The 24011-nt window shown below is 39.5% G+C and overlaps 2 protein-coding genes across 2 annotated transcripts in view; both read right to left on the bottom strand.

Annotated features, from left to right (window-relative positions):
- Positions 1-24011, bottom strand: part of LOC109912174 (serine/threonine-protein kinase 32B-like) — an 860354-nt gene that overhangs the window by 156799 nt on the left and 679544 nt on the right. The gene's annotated exons all lie outside the window — the stretch shown is intronic.
- LOC109933424 (E3 ubiquitin/ISG15 ligase TRIM25-like) overlaps positions 1-24011 on the bottom strand; it is a 53548-nt gene that overhangs the window by 7433 nt on the left and 22104 nt on the right. Inside the window, exons 2-5 of the mRNA XM_048603656.1 lie at positions 6037-6132; positions 4169-4399; positions 3772-3794; positions 99-232 (exon numbers count right to left, since the gene is read on the bottom strand). Of these exons, the coding sequence (XP_048459613.1) occupies positions 99-232; positions 3772-3794; positions 4169-4399; positions 6037-6132 (484 nt within the window). The remainder of the gene's footprint in view (positions 1-98; positions 233-3771; positions 3795-4168; positions 4400-6036; positions 6133-24011) is intronic.

Genomic DNA, 24011 nt, shown 5'->3' with positions numbered 1-24011 from the left:
CCCTCATCCAGGTCATTTATAAAAATGACAAACAGCAGTGGCCCCAAAACAGGTCCTTGAGGTACACCTTAGATTGGAGAAAAGTTGCAAGTTCTTACTGATGATTTCCAATATGTCTGACTGATACTTTTCCCAAGCGTTCAGCCTGTTCTGAAGCCGTTGAGATATATCAGACAGGTTCAGGGTGATCTCTGGAATATTTGGGTCTGTGACTGTCCGAGTCTGAGCCACTCTGAAATGAAGTAGAAGAGAATGGTTTTATCAGTGAGGACATTTCAAATGAGATTCTGCAAAAGGAAATTAGGAAGTTAGGTACAAGTTGAAACGGAGGACCTCTAGGGTTGTAATATCAGGACTACTCCCTGTGCCATGTGCTAGTGAGGCCAGAAATAAGAAAATAGTACAGGTGAATGCGTGGCCAGTTGACCAGAGGTCAGGACCAGCATATTCCTGTCAGGATGAAAGATAAGAATGGTAAAATTCAGGAACCTTGGATGATGAAGGATGTTGCAAGTTTAATTCAAAAGAAAAAGGAAGCAAATGTAAGGTTTGGGAAGTAGAAATCAAACAAGGCCCTTGAGGAGTATAAAGGAAGCAGAATGGAACTTAAAAAGAAATTAGGAGGACTAGTAGGGGCCATGAAATGTCTTTGCAAGTAGGATGAAGCAGAATTCCAAGACATTTTATATATATATTAGGAGCAAGAAGGTAACTAGGCAAAGGGTAGATCCACTCAAGGACAAGGGAGGAAATTTATGTGTTTAGCCAGAGGAAGAGAGTGAGAATTTTAAATTATGAGAGGCATGAATAGGACAGATAGTCAGAGTCTTTTTCCCAGGATGGAAATGTCAAATACCAGTGGGCATAGTTTATGGTGAGAGAGGGAAAGTTTAAAGGAGATGTGTGAAGAAATTTTTTTACGCAGAGGATAGAATGGAATAGGACAGAATAAATAGCTTTTATTGTCACATCTATTCAATGAGTATAGTGAAAAGTTTATACATCACCAATTACAGCACCAACTTAGATACCAAAGCACCCAGACACAGTTTCTTTAATTACAAGACAATAGAGAAATAAAATGCCCAGCATTACACAAATACAAGTTCTGTACAATAGGTTATGCTGGTAACTAGTTTCCAGCCCACACCGGGCCCTGGCTCCTCACCGTGCCAGCAACATGCCATGCTGGGAGGCAGCTGCAGGAGGACAAAAGGTCACCACACCATGCCAGGAGGCCCCGACGAGAGAAGGCCACTGCACCAGGCTGGGAGGTCACCATGCCATGCTGGGAGGCTGCTGTGCCAGGCCGGGTGTCATCGCTGGAGGCCGGGAGTCGTTACCGGAGGCCCAGAATTGTCATTCGCCAGAGGCCGGGAATCATTGTTGAAGGCTGGCAATTGTCGCCGGAAGCCAAGAGTTGATGAGAAATAAAACAAGAAGGAGAAGAAAATAAAGCACTAAGATAAAGAACAGAAGAAGGAAAAGAAGAACAGTCAGAGCGTCCTACTCTGTCACCATCTTGCATGATAGAATAGAGCCTCTTAAAGAAACACAAGGTCATCCACTTGCGGAGCCATAAGAGATGGGTGAGGTCCTAAATGAATATTTCTCGTTCAGTATTTACCGTCAAGAAAGGCAGGGATGCTAGGGAACTTGGGGAAGTAAATAATGATGTCTTGAAGAGAGTCCACAGTACGGAAGAGGAAGTGCTAGAAGTCCAATGCATTAAGGTAGCTAAATCCCGGGACCTGATGAAGTGTAACCCAGAACTTTGTGGGATGCTAGGGAGGAAATTGCAGGGCACCTAATGGAGATAAAAACAAAGTTGCTGGAAAAGCTCAGCAGGTCTGACAGCATCTGAGGAAGGGTCACCAGACCTGAAATGTTAACTCTGTTTTCTCCTTCACAGATGCTGCCAGACCTGCTGAGCTTCTCCACCAACTTTGTTTTTGTTCCTGATTTACAGCATCCGCAGTTGTTTTGGTTTTTAATTAATGGAGATACTTGTATTGTCAACAGCCACAGGTGAAGTGCCTAAACTTTGGAGAGTGGCTAATATTGTGCCATTATTTAAGCAAGGCTGCAAGGAAATGCCTGGGAACTACAGACCAGTGACTAATGCCATGGTTGGTAAGTTTTTGGAGGTGATACTGAGGCATTTGGAGAAGCAAGGACTCTTTTGAGATAGTCAGCATGGATTTGTGCATGGGAAATCCTGTCTCACAAATTTGATTGAAGGGGTGACCAAGAAAGTAGATGAAAGCAGTATGGTAGACATTGTCTACATGGGCTTTAGCAAGGCCTTTGACAAGGTTGTTGAGTAAGGTTAAATCTCACAGGATTCAGGGAATTGTTTCTTATATCATTTATATAATTGATTTGAGGAGAATTTAGGAGGTACGGCTGGTAAGTTTGCAGATGACACCAAGATTGGTGGGAAAGTGGACAGTGAAGAAGGTTATCTGGGAATACAGCAAGATCTTGATCAACTGAGATCATGGGCTGAGGAACGGCAGATGGAATTTAATTTAGATAAATGCAAGGTCTTGCAATTTGGTAGGTCAAACCAGGGTAGGACTTATCCAGTCAATAATGAGTGTTATCGAACAAAGAGATCTTGGAGTACAGATTCATAGTTCCTTGAAAGTGGAATCACAGGTAGACAGGGTGGTGAAGACGACTTTCAGCATGCTTGCTTTCATCGGTCACAGCACTGGGTATAGGAGTTGGGACGTCTTGTTGCAACTGTATAAGATGTCAGTAAGGCAACATTTGGAGTACTGCGTTTTATTCCGGTCACCCTACTATAGAAAGGATATTATTAAACTAGAAAGAGTGCAGAAAAGATTTACTAGGATGCTACGTGGACTGGAAGATTTGAGTTATAAGGAGAGGCTGGATAGACTGGGACTTTTTCCCTGGACCGTAGGAGACTGAGGGGTGACCTTATAGAGGTCGACAAAATTGTAACAGACATAGATAAGGTAGTTGACCAACAGGTTTTCCCCATGGTAGGGGAGTCTAAAACTAGAGGGCACAGGTTTAAGGTGAGAGTGGAGAGATACAAAGGGGTCCAGAGGAGCAATTTTTTTCACATGCAGGGTGGTGAGTGTCTGGAATGGACTGCCGGAGGTGCTGGTGAGTACAATTTTGTCATTTAAGAAACATTTAGACAGGTACACAGATGGAATAGGTATGGAGAAATATGGACCAAATGCAGGAAATTAATTGTGAAAACCGGGCAGCATGGATAAGTTGGGCCGAAAGGTGTTTTCCATGCTGTAAAACTATATGACTTTCTGTGGGTTGAATACAAGTCCGTTTGTTGTTTTTAAGAGGATTAATTGCTTGAGATGAGTTAAAAGCTTTGAATGGGCCTCAATGAATGGAATTTCTGAAAAAATAATGCAGGCTAATATAGATATTTAGCCCCTCATTTTATTTCATCTCACCATTTCAAGCAGTTGCATCAAGCCATAAAACTTTCCAATTCTTGTTACTCACTTCAGGTGTGGAAATTTGGCCCATAGTCAGCAGAATTCAGAATAGATCACATGATCTCCTTTCATTCCTTCATTTCATCCAAAATTAAAGCCACAGTCCCAGTATAACTATCTTATAAACTTCAGAAATATAACAAACATCATTCAATATTCCCACAGTTTGAATGCACTTTATCTGGGGTGGTTTCCAGCCATGATTCTACTTCCACTCTGCTTCCAGATAGAGGGGAAGCTTCCCTGTCAACAGCTACTGAGAGGTACTTACCTCGAAAGGAGCTGCCTCGAGTTCTGTGAACAAAGAGAGAAAATCAAATCAATCAATGTGCAAAGCAACATCCAATGGAACTAAACAGTGAATTTGGGATTGAGGGAAAGAATTCAGTGTTGAACAGTTAGTGTCACCAGTCCCAGGAATGGGGAATAATCCCATATTTCCTGGCACTCCATCCTGGAACTGTACCAACACTCCGAGAGGGTTAACAGGGCAGTACCAAGAGTCCTAGAGCAAAGTTGAGCAGCACCAACACTCCTAGGGCAATTCAAAGGGGACAGCAAATATATGCTGATGCTGAACCCCACCAATAACCTTCAAACAATTCAGACTCACTCTATCTTCACAGTAACAGCCCATTCCACACAATTTGTTTATATTGAAAATGTACCTGAATAATGGAGAGAGTGTCCCCCTGTTGCAGATTCCAGGTTTTTCCATCCACTGATGTGACCAGTTCAATCATCCTGTTTAATGCTCCAGAATAGTTCCTAATCTGAGTTAGAGTTTGGAGTCCCTCCTCATCGATCGTTTTCAGCGCGGACGATTCATCTTCTTCTAACTTTCTCCTCCATTCAGCAAAGTTCTTCAATATATTTTCTTTCAGCTCACTGAGTTGTGTCTGAAACCCAAACCAACTCTTATTACAAGCAGCCTTTCCCCACAGCTGTTACCCCGAGCACAAGACAGGACAGTTTGTTCCAATCACTATCTATCACCATTAAAGATTGTGGGGATGTCCACTGGGAGGGAAAACAGAGTTTCATCAGGGTTACCTTGAGATTAAAAGAAAAAGCACTGTATTTAGACTGGGGATGGCACTGTCACCTGGTCAATTGTTATGGACCACACCAGATCCCCTCAAAATATTCTAAGAAAATAGCAAAGACCCTAACTTTTCCTTATTTTAAAGGCAGGTGTAATGTGCTGTGTTCCAGATGCAATTTGATTTGTCAAACTACTCAATATTAAGCAAAACACAATTTATTTAAACTCTACAGTTAAAATACAACCAAAGAACAAGGAATTTAGAATAACTTAACTCTACTGGAAAATGTAATAGAATAATAGCTATATTAGCTATTATTAATTAACTGTTCCAATATAGTAACATCCCATAAACCCACCCTTTGGCAAAAAGGCAAATTCAGAAAAACAGATATTGTCTCACATAATCTAGCAGCCTAGGAAGAGAACCTCCAGCTTTTGGCTGTAATCAAGAGGGAAAAATAGCTTCCACTTCATCAAGCCCACAGCAGCAACTGCTGAAAGCTAACTGAAAATCCTTGATCTGTGAGCGCTCAACCCCACCCATTCAGGCTGCTTCTATTTACCAACTTAAAAAAAAACCCTAAGGCCTCGCAAGCTGTTTACTCTCATGGTTTTGGTAGACTGCTCAGTACCTCTGCCTTACAACCTGTCTTCAAAAGAAACTAGGACAAAATAACCTCTTAAAGCTACAGCATCATCACATCTTCCACATTGGGAACGATGGATCCAGTTTTGGTGCCCACACCTGGTGAGGGAGACTGAGATTCTGGAGTGGACGGTAACCAGAATGACACAAAGTCTGACAGATTTTAGTTCAGGAGATCAACTCCAAAGGGGTCAGGTGATTGATAGAAAGGCAGGCTGAGAGGGACATGACGAAGGTGTTTAAAATGATGGAGGAATTGTCAGACTCACTGATTGGGTGAGGTATTTGAGATGTATCAGGTAGTCAGACTAAAGGGCCTGTGAATTAAATATCTAGACACAATTAGATTAGACACCAGGGTCCTTGATCTCTGGAACAGACTCCCTGAACATGTGGTGGGATGGTGTCACTCTCACCCTTTAAAAGGATGCTGCAGAGAAATTTCACCAGGTGTTTATTCTCTCATCTATTTGTCTTTCCCAGGTCAGGACATGGCTCATCGTGGATCAGTGGGGTGTGTGACTGAAAACTGCCTGCAGGTTCACTGGGGCTAATGGGATTTTCTTCCCTTTCCTTTCTATTTTTAGGTGATCCATGCTCCAGAACAAGTCGTCAATTGCCAGCCTATGACTATGTATGTTTCAGTAAATCCAGTGTCCAAGTGATGAAATAATATTCGCAGGAGGCGCAGGGAGAGTTAAACAGCTCCCCCGCACATCAAACACACGGGAACTCAGTGTAATCAGTGGCTCAGCACAGTCAAATAAACACTTTTTTTAAATGTACACATTTAATCAGTGAGGAAAGAAATAGTTTTGAAACCCAATTACACTTTTCCCTACCCTTATTTCATCTTCTGATCTAACCAAGTTTTGCTGTCTTCTTGAATATGTTTCCTGGTCTTCCAGAAGCTTCTCAAGTTCTCTCTCTAATTCTTCCTGGAAAGACATATAGAAAGTGTTTAAAATAACATCCTGATTTATATAATGCTTTTATCACAGTAAAACATTCCAGGATTCTTTGCAGAAGCATGAACAATCAAAAATTGATACTGAGACAAAGGAGTAGGCATTAGAATAACTGACAGAAATCTTGCTTAGAAAAGTATTTTTAGAGGTGCATTCAAGGTGAAGAGTGTTTAGTGCGTGAGTTGTCAAACTAAAATGACTAGACTGTTGAAGGTATGGTCATGAATGGTAGGCAAAATAAGTTGGTGATGCACAAAAGGCCAGAATTGAAGAGGAGTAGTGTCTTCAATGGGTTAGAATATTGGAAGTTATAGAGATAATGAGGGGTTAGGCCATGAACAAATCTGAACATCTTTTCTGAACACAAAGCATGAGAATTTTACAACTGAGGCATTGCCAGACAAAGATCCATCTTAAGTCAGATAGCACAGGAGTGATGCAAGCACAGGACTTGATCCAAGTCAGGAAAAGGGCAGCAGAATTTTAGATGATCATTGCATGTATTTGTATGTGGGGAGAGGCTGTAAAGCATAGATGGCAATGGGGTCATGCAGGAGGGGAGTTTACCCATGGTAAGAATCACCCTGTATTCAAAGGGTAATGGTGCAAAGGACCAGGCTCATATAAACATATTGGGTAGGAGGGACCTGGATAGGTGCAAAGCCTACCGGATTCATGGGAAGGGCTATCAGGAAGGAAATCTGGATGTGAAGGGAGTCACTGGTACATAGAAGCAAAGGCTGGAAACTACCACACAAAGTGCACTTGCTGTCACCTCCATTGTGCTGGAAGTGCAAAGTGAACAACTGGAAAGAAAATGTCTAAGACCATATCACGAGTAGGCATGGTAAGTATCTCAGCCTGTGTGGGAGGGAAGCCCTTTACAGGGCAACAACATTACGCAGACACGTGCACTGCATAGGACAAGGGCTCTATAATCTCTCACTACCTTAATGCATTGGCGCCCTGTATGCTGTGCAGCTCCCTGCCCCAGACCTTGCTGACCACTTAATTCAAGACTGACACTTTTGCACACTTTAGCCAGGGCAGAAAAGTAATGTTTCACCAAGGGGGGCAATGGTGTTAGCAAAACTCATTGCTATATATATGCCATGTACAGCTTGCTTCCACATGCAGCAGGCTCTCAACACAGATATCATTCCATGGTACATGCTGCATGGGCATGATGTTAGGCACCATGGTGGCACTGTTCCATCTGGGCTACACAGAGGCTCAAACAAACAGATTTAGTGCAGAACCATTGACATTTATGGAAACGTAAGCATCAATATATAGTGGAATGGCAGACAAGACACCAGGTAATATCACTTGGCTAGTAACCCAGCACCCCAGGCTAATGTTTGGAGGGCATGGGATCGAAAGCCACTAGGGCAGATGATGAGAATTCAATTTTTAAAAAATAAATAAACTGGTTCACTAATATCCTTTAAGGATGGAAATCAATTGTTCTTATATAGTTTGGCTGACATGAGACTTCAATGCCACAGCAATGTGTTTGACTCTTAACTGCCCTTCAGGCAATTAGTGACGGGCAATAAATGCTGGCCTAACTAGTGATGCCCACAATCCCATGAACAATTTTTAAAAAACTTAGTGAGGCAAAAGGGGCTGGCACAGCTGGTATTTTGCAGCACCGAGCCGATGGTGACATCAGACAAGGCTGCCAGGGACTGTTTTCTTTGCCGGTTCCCTGAGAAGGGGACAGCCTTCCTTCGGAGGTCCCTGTCAGAGAATCACAATGCCATTCCTCCTTCTCTAACGTCTTCAGAATGATTTCTGATAACAAGCTGGGTTGGAATGCCAGTACTCATCTGGATGCAGAACAATCTTTTAAAGAAACGTGGATATCTAGTGAGTTCTTCCTGGAATGGTAAAATGGGGCTAGAATCCAGAAAGAGGGCCACCATGGGTTTAGTTAGGTAGTTAAAGAGCTGGGTTTGATGAGATATGGTGGCGAGAAACCCATGATGAAACGCAGTAAAACCAACACTTAGCCAAAAAAATATAAATTGTCTTTATTTCGCTGCAGATTCTCAAGAAACAGCAGTAATGATAGTTGCATGGTACTTTTACTAAGACTAGCTTTCAGCTCCTGGTTTATTATTAAATTAACCTTAAATTTCCCCAGTTGATATAGTGGGATTTGAACATATGCACATTAACTTGGGTCACTAGATTAGAAACCCAGTGACACGACCATTACTCCAATATCACCCTTTATGCCCAAATCATCCATATCCTTCCCTAATTAAAGAGACTGAAATGGTATCCAGTACCACTTGTGGCTTCACCAATGCCCTGTACAATTGTAATAGGAGTTCTGTCCTCCATATCTTGCATTAAAGGTCACTATTTCATGGAATTTCCCAATACCTGCTTCATCTGCTGACCTATTGGATTCATGGATAATGGTTTATAGGTCAGTACCACAGGATTTTGCAATTCTTCTGCATTTACCTAATATTCTGTTTTCCTATTTTTCTCACTAAAGTAGTCAGCCTCATATTTTCCCTTATTATATTTCATCACTTTTCAGCTCATTCACTCAACCTATCTACATCACTTTGCAGACTTCTCATATTGTCCTCAACTTGTTTTGCAACCCAACTTTGTATCGATCCTTTATCCATTCTACCACCTAATATATCGACTATGACTTCATATCTTGTGTACCATCTTTCTATGGAGCGCATCATCAAATGTCTTTTGGAAATCTAAACATACTAATCTACTGATTCCCTTTTATCAATCCCATTGATTACATTCTCAAATAACTCTAATTTGTCAAAAACAATTTTTCTTTTACAAAACCATGTTGGCTCTGCCTGATTATATTAAGATTTTCTAAATTTCCTGCTACCACTTCCTTAATAATAGATTCTACAATTTCCACAGATTTTAGTTTGTTGCTTTTTGTCTTCTACCTTTCTTGAATACAGATGTATAATTTGTGGTTTTCCAAGTCACTGGAATCTAGGAAATCTTGGAAGATTACAACCAAAGCATCTGCTATCACAGTTGTTTGTTACTAACAGTCCCCAATAACAACTATTCACCCTCTCAGCCTGATCGTTAGCAACTCCTTTGTTTGTTGGTCTGCCTGTCTTTTGTGTGAATTGGGGTTGAAAACAAATGTTTCATGTTTAAACCACAGACATTAATCAGCCTGACCTTGTTGCTTAACTTTCATCTCTGCAGAAGTTATTGTGTATCTAATAAATAGTGAAGTCTTTTGTTTAAGAAACCAAACTGATGCCTGGAAATTAATTATTTGAAAAGTTTGGGATTGGTTATTCTAATGTGGTATACTGCATCCACTGTACCCGTTGTGGCTTCCTCTACATCGGGGAAACCAAGCGGAGGCTTGGGGACCGCTTTGCAGAACACCTACGCTCGGTTCGCAATAAACAACTGCACCTCCCAGTCGTGAACCATTTCAACTCCCCCTCCCATTGCTCAGACGACATGTCCATCCTGGGCCTCCTGCAGTGCCACAACGATGCCACCCGAAGGTTGCAGGAACAGCAACTCATATTCCACTTGGGAACCCTGCAGCCCAATGGTATCAATGTGGATTTCACAAGCTTCAAAATCTCCCCTCCCCCTACCGCATCCCAAAACCAGCCCAGCTCGTCCCCGCCTCCATAACCTGTTCTTCCTCCCACCTATCCCCTCCTCCCACCTCAAGCAGCACCCCCATTTCCTACCTACTAACCTCATCCCACCCCCTTGACCTATCCGTCTTCCCTGGACTGACCTATCTCCTCCCTACTTCCCCACCTACACTCACCTTTACTGGCTCCATCCCCACCTCTTTGACCTGTCTGTTTCCTCTCCACCTATCTTCTCCTCTATCCATCTTCTATCTGCCTCCCCCTCTCTCCCTATTTATTTCAGAACCCCCTTCCCCTCCCCCATTTCTGATGAAGGGTCTAGGCCCGAAACATCAGCCTTCCTGCTCCTATGATGCTGCTTGGCCTGCTGCGTTCATCCAGCTCTACACCTTGTTATCTTGGTTATTCTGTAGTCTGGTTAGGAACTATTGGAGTTTTGGGGTCTTCAATAGTTTAATTTTACAGTGTTGCAAATGGAGGTATAAAGGCTGATTTGGTTGGGCTGTCTGTACCCATGTCATTACAATTTCTTTGCTTGGTTTCTTTTGTTACCTCTTCTTGTTAGCTCCATGTTCAGGTGGTTTTTAATCATGGCTCACTTGGAATATTTACAGACCCTGTTGAGCTAAGGATAATACTAACTTGTTTAAGGAACATCTTCCTGTGGCTTCATTTTGTCATGATGCTGCAAAGGAGGGAGCAAGATCATGCAACATTGCATTATTTCATATAATGATGTGTACTGTGACTCACTAGCAAATCTCACTCATACTCAATTCCTTATACTATAATTATAAATATTTGTTTCTTCATTCCTTTTTTAACTGTGGCAGAGAATTACTGAAGACATTTATAAGAGGCTGCCAATGTACTTTTAACACAAAGAATAAAATATTCATTAAACAAGAAAAGCACTAAATAAACAAAAAGTTAGAAAGATCTATTACAGAAATCAGAAGAAGATTCAAGTTCCTTTGTATCAGCAATATTCTTACAACAGCCAAACTTCAGCGAAGGGTTACCATTACCTTCATACTAAAACTCTTTGTTCTTTCAGGAAGTTATAGCTGTGAGTTCTTTTTGGCAAATTTTAGTGTTACCATTTGAGCTCCCTCCTTCAGTAAGCATCTCTTCTGAGTCACTTAAAATAAACTGTAAACTAAACTCACTATGCTTTAACATCAAAGAAATACAAGAGTTCCCTAAAATCAGTATCCAGCAAAGCTGCTTCCACTTTCTGGCACCCACAGACATAGACTGATTGACTTTCTGGATTGCTGTTTTTATTTCTGCATGTCACTGGACCCCTGTTGCTAGGCAACAGCAGTGTTTTTCTCTATTTTGTTGTGCACTGGACTATTCATCTCAATCGTTTAAAACCTCATTAAATTGCATGTTATACAAACATCCAGACATATCTCAGTCCCCTGTAATAAAACTGCACTATCACCAACTGGCACCAATAGCCAGTTTAAATTAAATGGCATAATTCAGTGTTGTTAAAACTGGTGTGATAGTCAGTACAGCTTTCAAGCTTTCAAAAGCACTTTGACACACCTTTGACATTCATTCAATCTTTTTTTACTTTCTTGAACAAACTTGTTAAGGACCCACGACAGTGCTGAATTTTGGAAGGAACTTCTGAAGGAATTTGCTCATTCCTTTGTACCCAAAACGATATCCTGTTTTGCCTTAGGATTTGAAAATCCAAGGTAGCACCTATTTTTGCTTCTCTAGGTCTACTCGGCCTTGTCATGCCTTGTGAACAAGCTAAGTTATTTTTGTTGTGATAAATTCATGTTTGGCTATATTTATAATAAAATTGTCTCTTTGTAACCAACCAAACAATTCAAATGTTGCAAATGTTCGTCCCAGGTTTAGTTTAACATGAACAAATCATTAATATATAAAACAGTTATAATGCTAAAAGAAGAAACATTTTGTTGTAGCATTCCTTGTTGCACACAGCAGGACAATTCACAAGGATACCAATTCAAGGGCAATCCAACATTTATATTGCACGGAAGAAGAGTGCCGATTGGTTAGCAAGCTGGCTATAGCAAGTTTGGTAGAGGTATTGCCAAGAAGAATGTACTAATTAATGATGATGACAATTAACTACCAGACTTTAAATTTTAAACTAGGCAATTTGACTCTGTTGGTCAGGAGATTGTGCTGAGAAATTAACTAGTGAATGGCTGTCATGCACTTTGTTGAGTTGAAACAGCCACAGTACATATTCTTTCTGTCTGCAAAGAATAGATTCTTGTATTAATATATAGTTTACAGTACACACAAGTGCAACATTGTTGTAAAGTCCCTTAATTGACATATTTATTAATCATTGAAAAGTTGCTGATGCATTTTTCATTCCAACTGGCATGACTTTACATTGATGAAGCCCATCCAGTTTAAACTCTAATATTTTACTTGCTGTATCAGCAAATAGAATTTGCTAATATCCTATTAACAAGTCCATTTTTGTAATGAATTATGTTTTTCCAATCCTCTCAATAACCCTCCAATCATGTAATCAGATATGAATTACCTTTTGTAACTATGTTGACTTTGTGATCATCTATTTACCAACCATTGTGACTCAACTGGTTTCGATATTATTACAGTAAGTGAGCTCCAGCTATTGTGACTCAATTTAATAATATCATTGTCCATCATGAACTTGATCTCTTCAATCATTTGAACTAACATCTCTGGGGTAAATCTGCAAGGATGTTGCTTTATTGGTGAAACGTCCATTACGTTAACATCAATTTCCATCACAGTTTATAAAAAGTGCTTTATGAGTTTATAATAATTTTTGTAAGTTACCTTGATAGTCATCTGCAAGATACCATAATATTTCATCTAACATTTTAAGAACAATATATTATACAATGAGATTATTGGAGGGTGAATTTTCAGTTTTTAATTTCTAAGTCATTCTTGAATCATCCGGATATTTTTACTTCACTTCCAAATTATTCTTTTGGAAATAAATTTCTCTCCTGACTAAACTTCCTGTTGCAATATCACTTTAAATTATTAACATGACACTAACTGATTTTTCCTACTGAAAGAGTACTTTCTACATAATTCACACATCATGAGTTCTATTTGATTTGGTAAGATTCAGTGGGTCTCCCACTTATCATTTTAGGTAGAGATCCTACACAATCTCTTAACACTCTGCCAAATGGTTCTTTGAAAGCTAATATTAGAATTAAGGCGACAGTTCTAACTGAGTTCATAAGAGTCATACTGGGCCTCAAAAATTAACTTTGTTTCTCTCTCCTAATGCTGTCAGTCGTAATGAGTTTCTCCAACAATCTCTATGTTTGTTTCAGATTTCCAGCATCCAAAATATGTTGCAATTTCAGGTTTCCTCCTTTTAATTGTGAATTATGACTAATCACTTTAACCATATCACCCTTACAAGATACTGATTTTATTTATCCTCAATTTCATCCACTGACTTTCTCAGTTTAGTCTTAGTCAAAAGTTTCAAATGATCAACTGTTACATATTCTACTCTCCCAGGAAAATCTTAACGAATCAAAGCCATTTTAAAATTCCAACTTGTGTAATACACTTCACTGCAACTCCTCTTTCTATGTTCAGTATCTCAATGTAATTGTTTCTTTAAAGTTTCGCAGATTCCTCTTACATTCAACAAATTTTAATCCTGCATTATAATCGCAGCTGATGTTAATACTGGAAAAGGCATTCCTGAAAAGAAACCAGCCTATTGGATCCTAACATTGTTCTTTTTTAACAGTGTAGGCCAGGTGCTGAACAGATTCACAAGAGGCTGCCAATGTACTTATAACACAAAGAATAAAATGTTTGTTAAGAAGAGAAACATAAGCTACAGCACATTAGACAAGATGAATGTTTGCAAGGATTCCATTACAAAAACCTGAAAAGGACTGAAATTCGTATTATTCCTTTCATCCCTGACTCAGGGTGCTATAGTTACAATTTCCTGTCAGAAGATTTCTCTGCAATCCATCTCGGCCCCCTGTAGAGGTCCCCAGCATCACAGATGCCAGGCTTCAGCCAATTCCATTCACTCCTCATAAAATCAAGAAACGACTGGCGGTAATAGATACTGCAGAGGTAATGGGTCCCTAGCCAAGCAGTTCCAGTCCAGCTACAATACCAGCATCTACCCCACATGGGGAAAATTTTCTAGATATATCCTGTACACAAAATGCAGGATAAATCCAAACTGGCCAATTACTGCTCCATCAATCTAATTGTGATCATTAATAACCAAGATAACCATTTTCAGCTGCTTCATCTATGACTTTCTATCCATCATGAGGTCACAAGTGAAGATGTTTGCTGATGATTGCACAATGTTCAGCACTGATCGTGACTCTCTTCAGATACTGAAGTAGTCCAAGTCCAAATGCAGAAGACCTGGACAATATCCAGGTTAGGTTGACAAGTAGCAAGGAATATTCACTCCACACAAGTGCGAGGTAATGACTATCTCCAACAAGAAAGATCTAACCACAGGCCCTTGTTACAGTGATGTTACAATCACTGAATCCTCCAGCAACAAATTCCTGGAGTTACCATTGACTAGCAACTGAACAGGACTAGCCGTATAAGTACAGTGGCAACAAAAGCAGGTCAGAAGCTAGGAATCTTGCAGTGAATAGTTCATCTCCCTACTCCCAAAGCCTGTCCAACATCAGCAGTCAAGACTGTGATGAAATAGTTGCCATTTTCCTGGATGAATGCTGCTCCAACATCAGTCAAGAAACTTGACACCATCCAGGGTAAAGCAGCCCACTCATTCGGGGCATCCGGAAAAATTCACTCCCTTGTTGAAACCTTCATTATTTTAGTTATTGTTTTTATCATTTTTGGTTTGGAACTGTGAACTGAATGCTGAAATTGATCCTTGGACTGTGTTCTCTTATGTTGATTCTCGCTCAAAGAATCCTTTAGACATTTCAGATCCTTGATTCAAATTGATTGGCTAAATTGAAGTTTTATTGTCTTGATAACAAAACAACACAGCAGCTTGGCCTGCTAACTGTGCAGATTTTTGATACAAATGTTTCAATTCAAATGCTTTTCTGTGCACTTGCAAACTCACAAGCCGACAGACATTTTGTCTAAATCTCTAAGCCTAGAAAAAGCACATCATTTTTAAAGGGGCCACACACTGTTATTCCTCCTAGCATTTTACAAACACCAAACTGTAACTTCCTGCTTTCCAATCCACAAGTAGTCTACCTAACTTCGCAACACCTACCCCCTTAAGAGAAGAAACAACCATCATTGTGAAAATATGGTTTCATTGTGTTTCTTTTAAACATTAATGCCCTTATATTACTGGATCCGTCAATCATTAATCTAGAGTTACACATTTCATACTAATTCTATTTACATATAATATTGAACACTACTTTTTCTATCTTATAAAGACATTTTTCTTGTAAACCCGTGATAAAGCATCCGCGATAATATTTTCATGACCTGCAACATATACAATCTGTAAATCAAATGCTTGTGACATTTCTGGTGTTCTTGTCCTTAAGTCTTTCCAGAAATGTCAAAGAATTATCTGTGATGCATTGTTTACATTGCAAACATTAAAATGTTGTAAGGCCATTACCAAACTCAATAACCCTTTTTCGATGGTTGAATATCTTTTCTGGTGGATATTGAGTGTTTTTGGAAAATAATCGATGGTCCTTTCAATTCCACAGTCATCCTCCTGTAACAACACAGCTCCAACACCTACATCACTTGCTTCTATGGCGACTTTAAAGGGTTTCAAGAAATTTGGTGTGGCTAAAACTGGTATGGTGGTTAACACGGCTTTTAAATTCTCAAATGCCTCCTGACATTGTTCTGTGCACCGAAATTTCATGTATTTTTTTAACAAATCCATCAATGGTGCCATTTCACTACTAATTTCCTGTAGAATTGCTTAATCCTAAAATTGCAACACTTCCTTCTTCAAGGATGGTCTTGGGAATTCCTTGATGGCCCTTATCTTCACATTCCTCAGTGTCATCCGTCCAAGTCCAATGTTGTGTCCTAAGAACATCACTCCCGCCTTCACGAATTCTGTTATTTTGTCAAGTTTATGACCAATTTTGCCTTCCATAGTCTCTCAAAGAACTTTGCCAAATGTTTCATGTGATCTTTCCACAAATAACTAGAAATCACTAGGTTATCTATGTATTTAATCCTACAACAACTCTATTCATAAGTCTTTGAAAAGTGGCTGGTGCGTTTTTCATTCCAAAGGGTATTACTTTAAGTTGATATAGACATTTTGGGTTACAAAAGCAGAAACTTCTTTCCTTCTCTCCAATGAAGGTACTTACCAGTAACTGTGAAGTCTAACTTTGTGATGTAAGTGGCTTCTCCTACTTTTTCCACACAGTCCTCCAGCCTTGGAATTGGATATGAGTCAGCTTGGTCCTGACCTTCCGATAATCTATGCAGAATTGTTGAGTACCGTCAGGCTTGGGAACCAACACGATCAGTGAACTCCATTCGCTTTGACTTGGTTCTATGATGCCGTCTTGGAGCATCGCTTCAATTTCCTTCTAAACCTGTGCTGCTTTGAGAGAATTAAGACTGTAGGGGTATTGTTTTATCGGAACAGCATTCCCTACATCAACCTTCTGTACTATGGTGTTAGTCCTCCTCATTCTATTCCTACATAAGTCCTCAAAGCAGTGTAAAAATATTTTAAATTCAGTTTTCTGTTCCTGGGACAGATAGCTCATTACATTATTCCATTCTTTAAGGGCTTCCTCATTTTTCAATTTATTCTGAGGCACATCAAAATCTGAATCATCTGGATTTGATTCCTCACTGAATGGCAGTAACTAACACTTGTTTCTCCAGTTCCCTTTCCCTGTCATAGTAAGGTTTCAGCATGTTCACTTGACATACCGGATAATTTTTTTTCCTATCTGACATCTTTACCAGATAATTCATCTGATTTAACTTTTTCTCAATCTGATAGGGACCACTAAACCTTGCTTTGAAGGGATCTCCTACCAATTAACAGCACCAATACTTTATCCCCATGGGCAAACGTACGAATGTTAGATTTCTTATCTGCTTCTTGCTTCTTAATGTGCTGTACCACCTTCAAATGTTGTCTAGCTAATTCACCACTCTGTTTAATCTTTCTCTCATCTCAGATACATAATCCAACTCTGAGATCTCTGACTTCGGACCTATCAATTTTTCTTTAATTAATTTTAAAGGCCCTCTTACTTCGTTTGAGAATATCAATTCAAATGGAGCAAACAGTCAATTCATTTGGAGCATCTCTAATAGCAAATAATACAAATGGGATACTTTTATCCCAATCATTTGGCTAATCCTGGCCATAAGCCCTCAACATGGTTTTAGAGTCTGATGCCACCTTTCCAATGCTCCCTGGGATTCAAGATGGTACACATTTGATTTAAAGTGTCTGATGCCTAAACTAGCCATGGCCTTTTCAAATAGTTTGGCAGTAAAACTGGACCCTTGGTTTGACTTCCTATGTAGGCCATAACGGGTTAAGAAAGCAAGCAACTCCTCCACAATTTTTCTTGCCTTGACATTCCGTAATGGAATTGCCTCGGGAAACCTGGTAGACACATCCATTATGGTTAGCAAATACTGGTTCCACTTTTGGTTTTATAGAGGGGACCTACGCAATCAATCATAACCCACGTGAAAGGTTCTTCAAATGTGGGAATTGGCATCAAAGGCGCGGGTTTTATTACTGCCTGTGGCTTTCCTACCATCTGACATGTATGACAGATACAGCAAAATTCAATCACATCTTTATGTAATCCAAACCAAAAGAAATGCTTCTGTATCTTAGCCTGAGTCTTCCTCACTCATAGATGACCTCCTACAGGTCAGTCATGTGCTACCCGTGATACTTCCTGTCTGTATGCTACCAGCAACACTATCTGGTGAACTTCTGCACTAACCTGCCAAGGTCTCCAATTCCACCTTAAGATTTCATCCTTAAGGTAATAACATTCTGGAATACATTCTGATTCCTTTTCTGAGTAGGCTTTATAATACAAATCCTTTATTGAATCATCTTTTTGTTGTAATTCCATTAATCTTTCAGAACTAAACACCTTTGCCTAATTCTCTACCTGTTTAGGTTTTTCCTTTCCCATTTCATCAAATGGCGTGTCAGCTAACTGGACCTCAACTTCTTCAGCTTTCTCTTTTGTTTTCCCTTCTTGTTTTAACTTATGGCTGTGGGATCTTGTCACCACACAGTCCTTTTAATTCCTCAGTTCCCCGGTTTTCTTTTGGCTCCTCCACTAGAATGGGCATCACTCCCACCTGTGATTCAGCTATATCATTTCCACAAACAAACCGGATTAGCCACTTTTTCAGTCACTCCCACTATCACTTCCCCAGTCTTGATTGGACTTTCTAGCCTTATCCTTCACAGGGTAACAACTAATTCTCTCTCCATTTTTTCCATAGATTATCACATTCTCAGTAAACATTTCAGTAGGAGTGCAAATATTTTCATCAGTATTAGAGACCGACCAGTTCCCGTATCTCTCAATATGTTAACTTCTTTACCTACTTCCCCTGTTCCACCTGAGTAAACCTTACCCACAGAAGTGAAGTCTTTGAAAAGATCAGGTGCTATCTTACTATCCAGCCCATGAGTAGGCTGTGCACTCTCCTGCAACTCCTCAACTTCTCTTGGGATTTCCTTCACTACCTCAACTAATGCCACTGGTTTAAGCCTCTTTTACCACATCTTTATCCCCAGTGCCTTTCTTAAACCACCAGCACTGAGGCTTTATGTGTCCCACCTTATTGCAGTGAAAACACCTGAGGTCTTTCACCGCTTTTCCACCCTCTTGAGTTTCATTCTTCACATATGGTAAACTGTTCCCAGTGTGATCTACTTCTTGTTTTTCATTGAAAGGTCTCCCTCTTTCCCCACTGCTATCCTCCATGGAATGAAATTGCTGTCGGAAACTAGATTTCGATTTGAGCACTAGTGCATATTCTTCCACTATCTCTCCAGTTCTTTTCGCTGTTTTAACTTTCTGTTCCTCAACATGAGTTCTTATCACTTCTGGAAGTCAGTTTTTAAACTCCTCCAGCAGAATAACATCTCCAAAATCCTCATATGTCTTTTTTTATTTCAATTGTTCTCATCCATTTATCAAAATTGCTGTGTTTAATTCTTTCAAACTCGATGTAAGTCTGACCTGGTTCCTTTCTTGCATTTCTAAACCATTATCTATATGCTTCCAGTACCAATTTGTTAGCACTCAAAATAGCCTGGTTTGTAGTGCTGCAAACACCTCACTAGCCCTGCCTACCAACTTGGTCTGAATTAACATTACCCACATAGTCTCCGGCCAGTTCATCTGTTTAGCCAATTTCTCAAAGGAAATGAAAAAGGCTTCTACATCATTTTCATTGAAGTTTGGTAATGTTTTGACATATTTCTATAGCCCTACCAGGTCTTTGGCAATGATGGGTCTGCTCATCATCACTATCCTCCTCACTAAGCCAATCTTCTACTTTCATTTCTATCATTTTAAGTTGGCTATCCTGTCTAATATGCAACTACTGCAGTTCAAACTCTCTCTTTTTCCCTGTCTTCGCTCTTTTTTTTTATGTCTTTCCTCTGCTTATAACCATAATTTAACTATTTCAGTTCCCTTTCTTTCTCCAACTCCAGTCTTTTAAGTTCCCTTTCCTGTTCAAGCTGCTTCATCTGCAATTGAATTCTAGCCATTTCCAAACATTCTGATGGCCTTTCCAGGAAATTTTAATGTCAAGCTATTGCTGTAATTAATTCTTCTTTTTTCCCAGACAAAGGCAACCCGAACTCAAGTTTGTCTGCCAATTGCAGCAGCTTTTCTTTGCTCACTATTTGTAAAACCCCCAATGTCACTTTTTCCACCCCCAAAAAACTCTTATTGACTGAAAGAGCCATTTACCCCTTTTTGATTTAACCAACAAGCAACCCTTACACTTCTCACCTAAGTTTTATTTAAAGACGTAGGATACTAGTCCCCAAGTCTGTTTAAATCTGGGACCTTTTGTATCCTAAATCTATTCAAATCTGTCCAAATCCCATTCTGATCCATCCAGATCCCAGACATGAGTCTCCAATCTGTATAAAGCCGAGGGTGACCTCCGTCTGATAACTAAAACCAAAACACCGAGAGAGGAGAGCCTCGCCCTATAATCTGTTAAAACGGAGAGTGAAAATAGATGTAACCTGCTTCTCAGCAACTTCTAATGCTTAAATAAAACAAATCCCTGACACTCACTTTACATTTAACAAGTAACAATTTATTTATCTAGCTCTAACAGTGAACCAATTAACTAAGCTATTAACAAACCGAATAAACCCCTTCTAACTGCAAACTATTCCCGAATACAACAAGATTCTAATGGTATGCTGTTCCAATAAATACAAGTCCCACTTATATAAAATAAAAAAAACATAGACTTTTGTCACTCAAAGTTACAGCCAGGTTACGTTTTCTGAAATGTTCTCTGCCTTTTCCATTGAATGTGCTGTCAGGAACACCTTCTCCATCGAATTCCTCTGTCAGGAATATTAACTAGTTGTGCTGTAGGTACCTTTGATTTAGATAGTGCTTTCTCTGAAATTTAGAGAAGACTGTGAGAGCTAGCAATTCTCTCTTGTGAGCTGAGATCTCTTGCAGATGGCAGTTCACTCTCATGAACTTCCAACTGTCCTCTCCTTTTGTATCCTTGATGACATGTCAATTTCTTACAATAAGATTGGTCCTTTGTTGTCAAAACCATCAGATTTAAATGTAATAATTTTAAGTATCTAAGTGCCTGATTCAAATTAATTGGCTAAGTTCAAGAATTGTTGTCTTGATAATAAAACAAGATGGTGGTTTGGCCTGCTAACTGTATGTTGTTTTGATGCAAATATTTCAATTGGAGTGCTTTCTGTGCACCTACAAATCTACAAGTGGCTGCCCACAGACATTTATTTAAATCTTTAAGCATAGAAAAAGCATATCATCTTTTAAAGGGACCACACACTGCTTCCCCCTCCGCCCCCTAGCATTTTACAAACACCAAATTCTAACTTCCTGCCTTCCAATCCACAAGTACTCTACCCAACTTCGCAATTCTTAGCAACAACAGCTTAACTTCCCTTTCGCTTTTTTTATGTACTGAACAGTTTCCCTCAAATCCTTAAAACCAAATTAAAATTAAATGTAAACAAATCTCTGGACTCTTCATCACCAAGCTCAAACAATTCTACAAATATGAAACATAAAACATCTTCCCACTCTTATCACAGAAAATATGAAATACAATTTAAAGTTATATACAGCAATAATCCAGGATGCTATCTTCGCAGCATCATAATTTCCCTTACTTCTACTGGTTAGTCCAACAACCTCATTGAGATCAATATTTTTGAATTAGCAAGCTGAGCAGGTGGTACAGTAGCTCAGTGGTTAGCACTGCTGTCTCACCGTGCCAGGGACCTGAGTTCAATTCCAGCCTTGGGTGACCATCTGTGTGGAGTTTGCACATTCTCCCTGTGTCTGTGTGGGTGCTCTGGTATACTCCCAAGTCCAAGGATGTACAGGTTAGGTGTATTGGCCATGTTAAATTACCCACAATGTACAAGTCAGCCATGGGAAATGCAGGGATAGGGTGGGGGTGGGGGTGTGGGTCTGGTTGGATGCTCTATGCAGGGTTGTTGTAGACTCAATGCGCTGAATGTCCTGCTCCCACATTGTAGAGATTCTAATTCCCCAAGATAAAATCAATTCCTTCTATAGAGATTTGTCGTATGACTCCATCTACAACTTCTTCATTTACTAAGTCGTTCTTTAATCTAACTCTATATATTGGGACCAACTTGTAACCTCCCTCTATAACTCCAATTAATATTTGTCTTCATCCAATGCCTCTGGAAAACAATATGCATCATCAGCTAACAGCAGCAACTGGTTAGCTCCAATGTTTCTCAATATATTTATCAGTTTGTCTCCTTGATTAGAAGAATAAAGAAATATCTTCCTCTTTGAAATAAAGCAATCAGAACCTTGAATAGTCCGATATCCTTTATTAATAACTGAGGAAGAATTGTTTTGATTATCCTAAGCCATCTTCCCTTTCCTAATTTGTTCTGAGATCAAAATCACTCATCCCATAACATTTCCATCTTTTCTTCCAAATTTTACAAATGTCTAATCAGATTTCTTTCTTATAATCCTAAACTATAACTCATAAGATTCAGTATTGCTCTTTTGATTGTTTCATAGACTGTGATTGTTCTTCTGACAAACTGGTGCACACTATGATAGCTGTACTTATCAAGACAATCTGCGGCATTTAAAGTCCAAACATCCTTTGGCCACTTCATCTTCACATCTATCCTTTCAAATGAAATATCTTTCCACAGCATCCACGGTAAATTTAGGCATCAAATGTACTTTTCTAGTTAAAAAGATTCCTCACTGGAATCTGAATAATCCTCTGAGCTACGATCTCTTGCCTTCATTACAGTAAGCTTTTCTCTAGCCAAATCATGTTGTCTTAATTCTCTGTGCCCAAATACTCAGTGTTTTAAATTCCATTTCCCTTTCCATTGTTCTTTCTTTTCTCTTTTCATTTATCTTTGTTTTCTTCCCTCCCCACAACACTGTTAAAACTAAGACCTCATATTTTCAGTTTATTCCCCTTTCTTTTCATTTTAGTACTTCCCATTTTTTTCTCCTCTCATTTCTTTTGTCTCTCTTTTTCTTCTCATTCAAGTCTTTTCATTTCTCATTCTCTTCTAATTAATGATTTTTTTGTAATGGTTTCCAGTGATGGCACATCAATTTCAGGTTTCCCTCCTTTTAATTCTAAACATTAGGTAAAGATCTCAAGCATCCTATCCTGACAAGATCCTGCTTGCATTTTAACCTTTAATTTATCTGCTAACTCTGCAGTGTAGCTTCAGTCAAATATTTCAAATTATTTTTGTTATATTTTCTATTTCCAGAAAAGTCTAAGCAAAAGTCAAGGCCATTCTTAAATTCCAATCTGAGAACCACTAAGGACCTTTTCTTAAAGATTCACAGATCATATTTAAATTCAACAAATTTCTATCCCAGAATGATACCCCACTTCACTTAATTATGTTTAGAATTAACGTTTCGGGTCTGGTGACATTTCCTCAGAACTGATTTTTTCTTCACAGATGCTGCCAGACCTGCTGAGCTTTTCCAGCAACTTCTGGTTTTGTTCCTGATTTACAGCATCCGCAGGTCTTTCGGTTTTCACTTAATTATGATTCCAGCTGGTGGCAGTACTGGACAAGTCAAAATCCGAGTGAAACCTGAGAGACTACCAATACACTTCAACAAAAGCATGCAAGTTTATTGTGCTATATAAGACAATTTGGAAAGATCTTATCAAAAAGAGCAATAAACAAGACAACACTTCTTCCCAGCAATATCCTTCGCAGTTAACCCTCACAAAGCATCATTCTTATTCTCTTTTTAATATATTTTACAAAGTCTCAAGCTGCTGCTTTTAGCTACATAACCTCCGTCTCCTCACCATCAAGCACCCAGACATGCTGTGATGTTCCATCCTGTTATCTGGAGGTAGTGGGGACCCTGTCATCCTATCAGGTGATAGAGAAAACTGCACACCATTCTCTCATCAGGCTTTTCTGTGGATGGTATTGCATAGAGCAGTCCCACGTAATAAAAGATTGAGGTATTCAAGGATTCCCAACTGCAGTTTTTAAAGTTTAAAGTAAACACTAAATGTGTTAGACTGCATCCTATTATTAATTTCCCCAGGTGGTTGCTAATGAAATTTTGCTTGCCTTTCAACCCACACTTCTGATTTTTGGCCACTCAGTTCAGAGGGTGCAAACAAATCAGAGGAAACCCTCGCGGCTCTGCTCTTGAGCAGAATTGGTTCTAAGCTGTCCATTAACAAGTGGATGTAGGGGCAACTGAAGGGCTGGTTCATCCTGACAACCCGCCCCACTTTCAATAAATAAGTCTATATCCCATGTTCTTTGAGAAGGGCCTTGTGGCATCCCCTGGCATGCTCATGGCCTTCAACAGCTTTTGCTTTTTAATTTATTCACTCATGAGATGCAGCTGTCTCTGGCTAGGCTAGCATTTATTACCGATCTCTAATTGCCCATTAGGCAACGCAATGGTT

This window comes from Rhincodon typus, chromosome 12 (assembly GCF_021869965.1).
Source record: "Rhincodon typus isolate 14 chromosome 12, sRhiTyp1.1, whole genome shotgun sequence".
In the NCBI taxonomy this organism is placed as follows: domain Eukaryota; kingdom Metazoa; phylum Chordata; class Chondrichthyes; order Orectolobiformes; family Rhincodontidae; genus Rhincodon; species Rhincodon typus.
The sequence above is the reverse complement of the archived record's forward strand: the minus strand, read 5'-3'. Positions and strand labels throughout refer to the sequence as shown.